General features: G+C 43.1%; 1 protein-coding gene across 1 annotated transcript in view; it reads left to right on the forward strand.

The window, feature by feature from the left end:
* The window catches only part of NCEH1 (neutral cholesterol ester hydrolase 1), a 74,579-nt gene extending 65,450 nt beyond the window's left edge, over window positions 1–9,129 (forward strand). The window contains exons 4-5 of the mRNA XM_038741280.1: window positions 753–924; window positions 7,338–9,129. Coding sequence (XP_038597208.1) covers window positions 753–924; window positions 7,338–7,955 — 790 coding nt within the window. The 3' untranslated portion in view covers window positions 7,956–9,129. The remainder of the gene's footprint in view (window positions 1–752; window positions 925–7,337) is intronic.
* Window positions 9,130–13,134: the final 4,005 nt, after the last annotated feature.

The following is a 13,134-nucleotide window of genomic DNA, read 5'->3' on the forward strand; positions in this document are numbered from 1 at the left end:
ATAATAATAATGATGGCATTTGTTAAGCACTTACTATGTGCAGAGCACTGTTCTAAGCGCTGGCAGGGGATACAAGGTGATCAAGTTGTCCCATGTGGGGCTCACAGTCTTAATCCCCATTTTACAGATGAGGTAACTGAGGCTCAGAGAAATGAAGTGACTTACCTAAGGTCACACAGCAGACATGTGGCAGAGTCAGGATTCAAACTCATGACCTTTTACTCCAAAGCCCATGCTCTTTCCACTGAGCCAATAGCTTCCTCTTGAACCTTTGTTACCTTGGAGTGATAGCTTAATAATTTGTAACTAGACGAGAAGCAGCATGGGTTAGTGGATAGAGCATGGGCCCGGGAGTCAGAATTTCACACTTGTCTGCTTTGTGACCTTGGGCAAGTTAACTTATCTGTCCCTCAGTTACCTCATCTGTAAAATGGGGATTAAGACTGTGAGCCCCATGTGGGACATGGACTGTGTCCAACCTGATTAGCTTGTATCTATCCCAGCATTTGCACAGTGCCTTGCACGTAGTAGGTACTTTGTAGTAATAATAATAATATTTATGGTATTTAAGCGCTTACTGTGTGCCAAGCAATGTTGGGTAGGGACTGTCCCTATATGTTGCCACCTTGTACTTGCCAAGCGCTTAGTACAGTGCTCTGCACACAGTAAGCGCTCAATAAATACGATTGATTGATTGATTCTAGGAATACCATAAAAAACTATTTAAATATTGACTATATTTGTTTTCTCAGATACAGACTAGTCCCTGAGGTTCATTTCCCGGAGCAAATCTATGACGTAGAACGTGCAACAAAATACTTCCTGCGGTCAGATGTCCTGGAGATGTACTCTGCTGATCCACAGAGAATTGCGGTTTCTGGTGATAGTGCTGGAGGAAATTTGGCTGCCGTGTTGTGTCAGCAGGTAACATACACTCATTTGAGCCCAGACTGTAAGCTCCCCGCCTAAAGTGTAAGCTCCTTGTGGGCAAGGAACATGTCTACCATCTCTATTATATTGTACTTTCCAAAGTCCTTGGTAAACACTCAGTAGATATCATTGATTGAGGGGCTTTAGGGGAGATTCATTCATTCAATCATATTTATTGAGCACTTACTGTGTGCAGAGAACTGTACTAAGCGCTTGGGAAGTACAAGTTGGCAACATATAGAGACGGTGCCTACCCAACAATGGGCTCACAGTCTAGAAGGGGGAGACAGACAACAAAACAAAACATGTGGACAGGTGTCAGGTCAACAGAATAAATAAAAATAAAGCTAGATGCACATTATTAACAAAATAAATAGAATAGTAAATATGTACAAGTAAAATAGAGTAATAAATCTGTACAAACATATATACAGGTGCTGTGGGGAGGGGAAGGAGGTAGGGTGGGGGGATGGGTGAGGGGAGAGGAAGAAGGGGGCTCAGTGTGGGAAGGCCTCCTGGAGGAGGTGAGCTCTCAGTAGGGCTTTGAAGGGAGGAAGAGAGCTAGTTTGGCGGATGGGCAGAAGGAGGGCATTCCAGGCCCAGGGGATGACGTGGGCCGGGGGTCGATGGCGGGACAGGCGAGAACGAGGTGAGGAGATTAGCGGTGGAGGAGCGGAGGGTGCGGGCTGGGCTGTAGAAGGAGAGAAGGGAGGTGAGGTAGGAGGGGGAGAGGTGATGGACAGCCTTTGTTACTTCTGAGGAGTCCATATAACATTCTCAGGTTTTGTGGGAAAACAGTAAAATGAGTTGGTGTTTAAAATACTCTTTCAAGCTCTGGAATGAGGAAAAGAACCAAGTTTGGGAAGATCAACTATTTGACTACATTTTTTTCCCCATGTAAATATTCTTTATGGGGAAAAACGCAACATGAGAAGCAGTGTGACTAAATGATAAGCAGCGTGGCTTAGTGGCAGAACTATGGGTCTGGAAGTCAGAGAACCTGGGTTCTATTCCTGACTCCACCACTTGTCTGCTGTTGGACCTTGGGTAATAATAATAATAGTAATGGCATTTATTATGCACTTATGCGTTGCAAAGCACTGTTATAAGTGCTGGGGAGGTTACAAGGTGATCAGGTTGTCCCATAGCGGGCTCACAGTCTTAATCCCCATTTTATAGATGAGGTAACTGAGGCACAGAGAAGTTAAGTGATTTGCCCAAAGTCACACAGCCAGGATTTGAATCCATGACTTCTGACCCCAAAGCCCGGGCTCTTTCCGCTGAGCCACGCTGCTTCTCTATTAAGAGGGTAAGTCACTTACTCTTCTCGGTGCCACAGTTACTTCATCTGCAAAATGAGGATTAAGCCTGTGAGCCCCAAGTGGGTCCTGGTTATCTTATATCTACTTAGTATATTGCCTGACACAATTAGCATTAAATAAAAATAAATACCCATATAGCAAGTACTCCCATTTCCAATTTTTAGAGGGCTCCGTTTTTCATTAACTGGTTTAGCAAGCATTTATATTGCCAATTGAAAAATAATCAATCACTGGTATTTATTGAGCACTTACAAGTGTGCAGAGTACTGTACTCAGCACTTAGGAGAGTACAGTATAACAGAGTTGGTAGACATTTTCCCTTCCCACAAAGAGTTTAAAGTCTACAGGAGATAATCTGTTCCCTTGTAATTTTGAAGTTTCGTTAGTGACAGATATTTGTTATAAGTTCACATCAAATCAATGGCATTCATTCAATCGTATTTATTGAGTGCTTACTGTGTGCAAAGCACTGTACTAAGTGTTTAATAACTTAGTGGCAGAAGTGGACCTTCCATCTCCTTCTCAGCACTATCCACTCCCATCTCCTTCTCAGCACTATCTTCAATGTACATTCTCGAATGTTGCCTTTTCCTCTGCCTTCAAACATGCTCAAGTCTCGCTGTTAAAATGTCTTCCGTGGTCTTACATCCCCTCCAGCTATCACCCTGTATTCCTGCTCCTATTCCCATCCAAACATCTGAATGGGTTGTATATAATATACATTATACACAATATATATATGTTGCCAATTTGTACTTCCCAAGCGCTTAGTACAGTGCTCTGCACATAGTAAGCGCTCAATAAATACGATTGATGATGATGATGATGATGATAATAATAATAATAATAATAAAACAATAATGGTATTTAAGCACTTACTATGTGCCAAACAGTGTTCTAAGCACTGGGGTAGATACAAGGGAATCAGGTTGGACACAATCCCTGTCCCACATGGTGCTTACAGCCTTAATCTCCATTTTGCAGATGAGGTAACTGAGGCACAGAGATGTAAAGTGACTTGCCCAAGGTCATACGGCAGACAAGTGGCGGAGCCGGGATTAGCACCCAGGTCCTCTGACTCGCAAGCCTGTGCTCTTGCCACTAGGCCATGCTGCTTCTCACTGCCCACTGCCTTCACTCCTCTCCACTAACTTTACTCTTAATAATAATAATGATGGTATTTGTTAAGCTCTTATTATGTGCTAAGCACTGTTCTAGGCACTGGGGGGGAATACAAGGTGATCAGTTTGTCCCACGTGGGGCTCACAGTCTTAATCCCCATTTTACAGATGAGGTAACTGAGGCACAGAGAAGTGAAGTGATTTGCCCAAAGTCACATGGCTGACAAGTGGTGAAGCTGGGATTAGAACCCATGACCTCTGACTCCCAAGCCTGGGCTCTTTCCACTGAGCCACGCTGCTTCTCTGATAATTCTTGACAATAATAATATTTGACAAGCACTTACTACATGTCAAGCACCATACTAAGTGTAGGGGAAGGTGCAATCCAATCAGATCAGATACTGACTCTGTCCCATATGGAGCTCACAGACTAAGGTGGAGGATGAACAAGTGCTTCCTCCCCAGTATACAGATGAGGAACCTGAGGCGCAGAGATCAAGTGACTTGCCCAAGTTCACTCAGCAGCCAAGTGGTAGAGCTGGGTCTAATGCAGTGCCTCTGTAATTGATTTATTCATTCATTCATTCAATCGTATTTATTGAGCGCTTACTGTGTGCAGAGCACTGTACTAAGCACTTGGGAAGTACAAGTTGGTGACACATAGAGACGGTCCCTACCCAACAACAGGCTCACAGTCTAGAAGGGGGAGACAGACAACAAAACAAAACATGTGGACAGGTGTCAAGTCATCAGAACAAACAGAATTAAAGCTAGATGCACATCATTAACAAAATAAATAGAATAGTAAATATGTACAAGTAAAATAGAGTAATAAATCTGTACAAACATATATACAGGTGCTGTGGGGAGGGGAAGGAGGTAGGGTGGGGTGGATGGGGAGGAGGAGAGGAAAAAGGGGGCTCAGTCTGGGAAGGCCTCTTGAAGGAGGTGAGCTCTCAGTAGGGCTTTGAAGGGAGGAAGAGAGCTAGCTTGGCGGATGTGTGGAGGGAGGGCATTCCAGGCCAGGGGGAGGACGTGGGCTGGGGGTCGATGGCGGGACAGGCGAGAACGAGGTACAGTGAGGAGGTTAGCGGCAGAGGAGCGGAGTATATTAATGTCTGTTTTCCCCTGTAGACTGTAAGCTCGTTGTGGGCAGGGAATGTGGCTGTTATTTTGTATTCTTCCTAGTGCTTAGTACAGTGCTTTGCACACAGTTGATCACTCAATAAGTATTGTTGAAGAGCTTGGACCTGTGAATCAGAAGGCCCTGGTTTCTAATCCCAGCTCCACTACATGTGTGCTGTGAGACCTTGGGCAAGTCACTTTGCTTCTCGGTGCCTCAGTCACCTCATCTGTAAAATGGGGATTAAGACTTTGAGCCAGATGTGGGACAGGGATTGTGTCCAACTTAATTACTTTATATCTACTCCAGTGCCTTATATCTACTCCAGTACAGTGTCAGTCACATTGGAAGCACTTAACAAATGCCCACAATTGTGATTGTTGAGTGAGTGAATGAATGCATGAATGGCAGTCTCTTTCCTCACAATTAGGTTTTCAAACCCTTTATACCCCTGAGGCAGCAATGTCCAACACCAATAATGACCTCCTTATAATGAAGCCCAATGGGCACTTCCCTATTTTTATCCTCCTGGACCCGTCAGCTGCCTCTGACCAGCTTCTCTTCATTTTGAAACACTTTCAGACTTTGATTTCAGTGACACAGTCCTCATCTGGTTCTCTCCTGGATCACTGACCATTCCTTCACAGTGCCATTTCCTGGCTCCTTTTCCACCTGTCACCCCCTACTTGTGGGTGTCTTGCAGGTTTCTGTTCTGAGTCTCAGTCAATCAGTTAACAGTATTTTTTGAGCCCTTACTATGTGCAGAACACTGTACTAAGCACTTGGGAGAGTACAGTATAATAGACTGTCTTGTGCTCTTCTCACTTTACATGGCCTCAGTGAGCTCATCCACTTGTGTGGCTTCAGCTGCCACTCATTCTTATGAAGGTGGCTCCCAAATTTACCTCTCCAGCCTTGCTTTCTTACCTCATCAAAAGGCCACATTTCTCCTTCCTGCCAAGACCTGTCCATGTGGTTGTCTTCTTGGCACCTTGAACTCCACATGTCTAAACCTGAATTTCTCATCTTCCCACTTAAGGTGCCCTCTCTGTCACTAACGCTGCCACCCTCTCTATGCCAGAGCTCACAGCCGTGGTGCGATCCGTAACTCCTCATTATCGTTCAGCCTTCTGCCAGTTTTTCCTTCCAGACACTTCCCTGATCCATCCTTTCCTCTCCTGCCCTGGTCCAAACTCTTGTCACGTCATAGTTTGCTGCATATCAACTTCCTCATGGGTCTCCGTGCCTCTCCCCTCACCCTCTAGTCTGTTTTACACGCCATTCAACAAACATTAATTGTTGCTCGGCACACATCTCTCTGTTCCTTTTAAAAAACACCTTCAATCAGGTATTTGAGTACTTTCTGTGTGCAGAGCAGTATACTAAGTGTTTGGGAGTGTACAATATAGCAGACTTGGTAGACATGTTCCCTAACCATAACAAGCTTACAGTCTATCTCCCTTTTCATCAAGCACAAGCTCTTCCCAATTAGCTTTAAGGCTCTCCCTATGTTACACACTGTCTCTCTTTTTCCATTTGCCTTTTAAATCTTCCTTGCCCTCAATTCTCCCACCTCTGATCCCTCACTCATGCTGTTCCTCAGATAATAATAATAATAATAATGTCGGTATTTGTTAAGCATTTACTGTGTGCCAAGCACTGTTCTAAGTGCTGGGGAGGATACAAGGTAATCAAGGTTGTCCGGCGAGGGTCTCACAGTCTTAATCCCCTTTTTACAGATGAGGGAACTGAGGCACAGAGAAGTTAAGTGACTTGCCCAAAGTTACACAGCTGACAAGTGGCAGAGGCGGGATTAGAACCCATGACCTCCGACTCTCAAGCCCGGGCTCTTGCTACTGAGCCATGCTGATCTGGAATTTTCTAGCCCCACAATTCACCAGAACACAACTCCCCCCATCTTCAAAATCCACCTCCTTCAGGACGCTTTTCCCAGTTAATTCTCAGCACTGAAGTTAATAATAATAATAATAATTATGGTATTCATTAAGCAGTTGCTATGTGCCAGGCACTGTACTAAGTGTTGGGGTAGATACAAGGAAATCAGGTTGGACACAGTCCCTGTCCCACGTGGGGCTCACAGTCTCAGTCCCCATTTTACAGATGAGGTAACTGAGGCACAGAGAAGTAAAGTGACTTGCCCAAGGTCACACAGAAGACAAGTGGCAGTGCCGGGACTAGAACCCACAATGTCCTGTCTCCCAGGCCCATGGTTATCCACTACACCATGCTGCTTCTCAGTTGTCAATACAGAGGTCAGCCATAGTTCGTGAGTGTTTTATTCCTGTCCTCAGCTCTCTTGCATCTCTGCACATCTTTACTTGTATATGTAAGCTTGTTGTGGGCATATGAATGTGTCTATTTATTGTTGTATTATACTCCTCCAAACACTTAGTACAGTGCTCCGCACACAGTAAGAGCTCAGTATGATTGAATGAATATTCAATAGTTCAGCCCTTTCATCCTGATATAGTTGAACCATATTTCTGTCCTCATTTCTTCCTCCTGTTCCCTATAACAATAAAAAAAGTAATCTGTTGGTGTGTGTATTAGATTACAAAGTCCTTGAAAGCAGGGACTGCTTATCTTAGTTTTGTTGTCCTCTCTCAAATACTCGCTGCAGTGAGTGCTTCACTCTCGGCACTCAGTAAATAACACTGTTTGATTTTTTGCAACACCTGGATCTCTGCTACTCAGAAGAAAGAGTGGGGTTTCATTTAGATTCTACCCAGAAGGTTGTCCTCCTGAGTCTCTCAGTACAACGTTTGGGGGTAGAGGTTGTATGAAAGATGGATAATAAAATTGTGTTTTGCCTTTCCACAGTTTATTCAAGATGAGAGCTTACGAAACAAAGTCAAGCTGCAGGCTCTAATTTATCCAGTGCTCCAGGCCTTAGACTTTAACACCCCCTCGTACCAAGAAAACGAAAATGTCCCAATCCTGCCTCGCTTTGTCATGGTGAAGTACTGGTTAGACTACTTCAATGGTAATCAGAACTTTGCCCAGGCCATGATGGTCAACAATCACACTTCCCTTGACGTGGCACAGGCTACTTCTTTCAGAGCCCGTCTCAATTGGACTTCTCTTTTGCCTCCAACAATTACAAAGAACTACAAACCTGTGACGCCAACAGTGGGAAACCCCCAGGTCACTGAGGCGATACCCCAGTTGCTGGATCCTCGCTCCGCCCCACTCATAGCAGAAGAAGAAGTCCTGAAGCTCCTGCCGAAGACTTACATCCTGACATGTGAATTTGATGTCCTCAGAGATGATGGGATCATGTATGCAAAACGCTTAGAGAGAGCAGGCGTTGAGGTGACGCTGGACCACTTTGAGGATGGCTTCCACGGCTGCATGATTTTCACCACCTGGCCCACTGATTTTTCAGTGGGAATTAGGACTAGGAATAGTTACGTGAAGTGGCTCAACCAAAACCTGTAGCGAGAAATAAGTCTCTGGAGGTACAAATAAGTCCAAATACAGCAATGTTATAACGTCATGCCCTTCTATGCAATCTAACTTTTTTTTTCTTCCCCATTCCTTATCGTCATGCGGCTTATTTGCTGGAGGCTTTGTGTTTACTGATTTGCTCAGTGAGCGTGACTAAACTTATTCAGTACAGACATTTGTGCACCTTGTAAAACTGTGCTGGGTCATCTTACTTTCATATGTAACACAGATTGACTCCAAGGTCCTAAAGTGCTAAGAGATCTTTTAAAAGCACCAAATTATTTTTAAAAGTTCAGTTATCAAGAGTAGTAAGTCAGAGCCAATCCCTCCACCTGCAAATACCATGTTTAAGCCTTAGAACTTTCAAAGGAAATCAAGTCACTTAGTGTAACATTGTCAAATGCTAATGAACTAGAAGGTGCCCCTGAAACCTCAACTTTGCACCCCAAAATGCATGCATGAACACTTTGTGTTCCCAAAGGTGTCAGGCAAAGGCATTTGTGTAAACACTGGTTCGGCAAAAGGGCCTCACTACCTTGGCACAACTACTACTTTGAAGTAACTCAAGTCTATTAAAACCACTGTTAAAGAAAACATGAAAACTACTAAAACTTGCAGTTGACACTTCAACTGCACTGTTCATAGCACTACAAATTTTAGTTCATTGTATGTTACTGTAGAGGCAGGTTTTCTTGTTTTTGTTTTTTTGGGTTTTGGAGTTTTTTTTGGTTCTTTTTATTATTTTGGAGTATATCCATTTAGTTTCAGAGTAGAGAACCTCCCTCTTGGAAAAATTAATTTCAGGCCTACACAAAAATGTATAATGTAATTTATATATATGTAGATACAAATTAGATATATATATGCACACATTTGATGTAGATAGATGACTACTGTGCGTTTAGTTTAAATTTATGAAAGTATAAGATTAAAAGATAATTGCTCTTTAAATTAGATGTTTTTGGTAGTGTGCTAAAAGAAAACTATATGTATCCAGTTAACTTATTTTGAGTCATTTCAGTCTTTTAAAATTCCACATTGGGGAAATACCATGAAGTAAATCCAGCTCTCCCATTATGAGGCATGAGAGTTCCCCATTTTACAGATGAGGTAACTGAGGCACAGAGATGTTAAGTGACTTGCCCAAAGTCAAACAACTGACAAGTGACAGAGGCAGGATTAGAACCCATGACCTCTGACTCCCAAGCCCGTGCTCTTTCCACCGAGCCACGCTGCCTGGTTTCCCCAACAGCATTCTAGTCGAATTGCTCAGGGAAAAAAGACTGTGAGAGAACTGAGTTCATTTGTCGTATGACCATGAAACTCCCTCACTTAGATTTCTAAACACCTTGAGTATAGGGACTGTGACTTCTACTTCCACTGTGCTCTGTAAGTGTTTCTGTGGAGATGTAACCTCATAAACCTACCTTTAAAGAGCTTTCAGAAGACTGTCCATAACAAAAATCCTCCTCTGTTGCTACTTATATGCAAATTTAAAGAGTTAAGAGTCACAGTTACTGGATAATGCTCCTGCACAATTTCAATTTTTTGTGATCAAAAGCACACTCTGCATTCACCCTTTTGTGGATATGAGGGCTGTAGCTATCCTTGCCTGACTAGGCATGAGAAATAGTTATCCCAGTGAGATTCGTCCCCAAGGGACAAGGGAGGAGAGCAAATATATATATATATATATATAGGCACTTATAGTTCTGATCCAAATGGTATTCATTGTGATTTAGGAGTAGCTTTGCTCGGGCTTCTGGCCTGGCTGGTACAGGTCTTAGTTACAGCTGAGGAAGCCAAGGAGATTGGGGCAGTCTTGGTGGATTGGGATCGCTCATCCATACGCCTAAAAGTGCTCAAGAGTTCCTCGATCCCAATCCCTGGAAACAGTTATTTGGAACTTACTAGGAACTCCAAATGGACCAATCACCCAGATCATCTTAAAACCACTCCGGGCACCTGCCCACTCTGAATGCGGAAGGACTAGAAAAGGTGCACTCAATCATGCCTTCCTCATTCTATTTGTTCTGACGATTTTGACACCCGTCTACATGTTTTGTGGTGTTGTCTGTCTCCCCCTTCCAGACTGTGAGCCCGTTGTTGGGTAGGGACCATCTCTATATGTTGCCGACTTGGACTTCCCAAGTGCTCAGTACAGTGCTCTGCACACAGTAAGCGCTCAATAATTACGATTGAATGAATGAAAGGGTGTTTTTTTCTGCTATGTGATAAACTCATGTGCATGAGTAAAATCTCACTATCTATACTATCATCTTCACAAATGAAGACTGGGTGAAGACAACTGGAAAGCCAAGGGTTAGTAAACTTCTATCCCAAACTAACTTTGACTACTTACATTTTCCCACAGAGAGGGAAACTGAGAGCCAGTAATTTTTTAGCCTGCTTTCCAGCTCCCTGTAAAGAGTGCTAGCTCCCTTTCTGGGCATAGCACCTCCTTTCCCACTATCATCCCCCCTTTCCAGGATGACTCCTGGAATACCAGGACAGTCGCAGCAAGCAGTGCAGTGCAGGATATTGAGAGAGACTGCAGTGATTGCCAGTCAGAAGAAATTCATTAACAGCCCAGCATTAATAATAATAATAATTGTGGTATTTGTTAAGTGCTTATGTGCCAGGCACTGTACTAAGCACTGGGCTTGGTACAGGCAGATTGGGTTGGACCAAGTCCCTGGTCCCTCATGGGGCTCACGGTCTCAATCCCCATTTTACAGATGAGGTAACTTGAGTCACAGAGAAGGGAAGTGACTTGCTCAAGGTCACACAGCAGACAAGTGGCGGAGCCGGGATTAGAACCTTCTGACACCCAGGCCCTTGTTCTATCCGCTACGCCATTCAGACCCTCACCTCCATTCTCACCTTCTCTGAGGTCATCTTCCTTTTTAGACCTGCACAACACATCAGCCCAGTGACCCTGACCTGGAAAGAAACAATCATCTCCGCTAACAAAGATGTCCTTTTAACAACCTGCTTCCCCCAGGCTTGGCGAAGAATTGGGCAGAAGAAGTAAATAGAAAACCTCGTAATTATATTTGATTAACACGATGAACCAGAGGCCACTAACATTCAATTAATAAAAACACTCCCAACATTAAAGCACAACCAAACACCACACATCCCTCATCGGGCTACAAATGTTGATATATCATCCTCAAATACAGGTCAGAGCCTCCATGTAAAATGCTGGAATGATCCTATTGCCTGTTTTTCCCTGTGGACTCATGGTCTCAGTAACTTTAAAGGGAGTTCCAAGAAGAGCTACATTTGAAAAGTTATTTCTGACCTAATAAACTATGGTTTTTAAAAGTCATTTTTAACTGGCTTTATGTCCTTGAAGGATTTGGGGAAGGTGGATTTTATCCTCTTTCTTGGAATGATAGCAGTTAGAGCGTAGGACCAAACTGGAAGTTCTACCAAAGGCCCCAAAAGAATTTAATAGGTCAATCCTCTCAAATGTTCACTTTACAAGCTAGGTCTTTGTTTTCTTTCTTTTGTCATCGTTCGTATTTTGAGGTTCTGCAAATTTTCAAGGCAATTTTGATGATGCTTTGGATTAGGTTTTATTGCTTTCCTGAAATAGTGTGAATTGTTGCATCCCTTATCTTTTCCTAAAATGGTTGTTGCCTGTGAAAGTGAACAATATGAAGAAAAATCCTTGAATAAATAAGTGCTGCAAATAACAAAATCTAATATATTTTTACGTTTTTGTTTTATTTTTGTGACGCAGTTAAGCAAAGTATGTGTTTGGCTTGATGGATGTAATATGCTATGCTTGTTATTTTTGTTTTCTTTTTTTCTCCTATTTATCCCGCTAAGGGGAAAGGCCTAGTTAAAAAAAAACAACTTCACTAGAAAATGTGTCCTGAGTGTATTTTATGACAAGAAAAGCCAATAAACACATTAAATGATAATAGTTGTGGTATTTGTTAAGTACGTCCTGTGTGTCAAGCACTGTTCTAAGTGTTGGGGTGGATACAAGATAATCAGGTCAGATATGGTTCCTGTCCCAGTGGGGCTTGCAGTCTAAGTAGGAGAGAGAACAGGTATTGAATCCTCATTTTGCAAATGAGGAAACTGAGGCACCGAGAAGTTAAGTGACTTGCCCAAGGTTACCCGGCAAAGTGGCAGAGCCAGGATTAGAATGCAGTCCTCTGACCCCCAGGCCCGTCCTCTTTCCATTAAGCCACACTGCTTCTATAGGGCCACAGTGTTTCTTAAATAATTTTTTCTTTACCTTAACATGATAATATGAAGTCACTTTCTTTTTCCTTTGTTCATTGGCCACTCTGAGCTATGGTTGTTTCAACAAATTGAGTTAAGAGTCAACCACCAGCTCACCTCGGGCTCATTCCACGATTCCTTTGAGTGATCGTATGGGAAAACACAACCTTGTTTTCTGATCTCAGAACCCCGTTAGAACAATTTCACTTGCGAGGACTATATCCCCTCTCCTGTTTCATAATCATATATAAAATGCCATACTGCGTCAAGCCATTGTTCTGTGCTAGTAAATCAGTCAATCATATTTATTGAGCGCTTACTGGATGCAGAACACTGGACTAAGTGCTGGGGAGAGTGCAATACCCTGTCTCCAAAAGAGACATTAAAGGATGCCTGGTTGCCCTCTTTGATAACCAACCACATTCCCACAGAGACTGCAGACACATTTCCTACCCTCAACAAGCTTACAGTCTAGAGGGAGAGATTTGCTGTCCATGAATATATTTAAACCACAGTTTTTCCCATTAATATCCTCGGTTTTTCCTTCTGATAACCAGTTCATTCATTCATTCATACAATCATATTTATTGAGCGCTTACTGTGTGCACAGCACCGTACTAAGCACTTGGAAAGTACAATTTGGCAACAAATAGAGACAATCCCTACCCAACAATGGACTCACAGTCTGGAAGGAGGGAGACAGTTGTAGACCTTTCACCCATGAACTTACTTTATCATTTCTCGACCTTCCTCCAGGTTCTTGAATCTCTTACCAGAAGGCTTCCTGGACTAAGCCCTCATCCCAACCACTCATTATCAATAATAATAATAATGGTATTTGTTAAGCACTTACTATGTGTCAGGCACCGTACTAAGTGCTGGGGTGGGTACAAGCATATCGGGTTGGACACAGTCCCTGTCCCAT

This window comes from Tachyglossus aculeatus, chromosome 1, assembly GCF_015852505.1.
Source record: "Tachyglossus aculeatus isolate mTacAcu1 chromosome 1, mTacAcu1.pri, whole genome shotgun sequence".
Taxonomy (NCBI): Eukaryota; Metazoa; Chordata; class Mammalia; order Monotremata; family Tachyglossidae; genus Tachyglossus; species Tachyglossus aculeatus.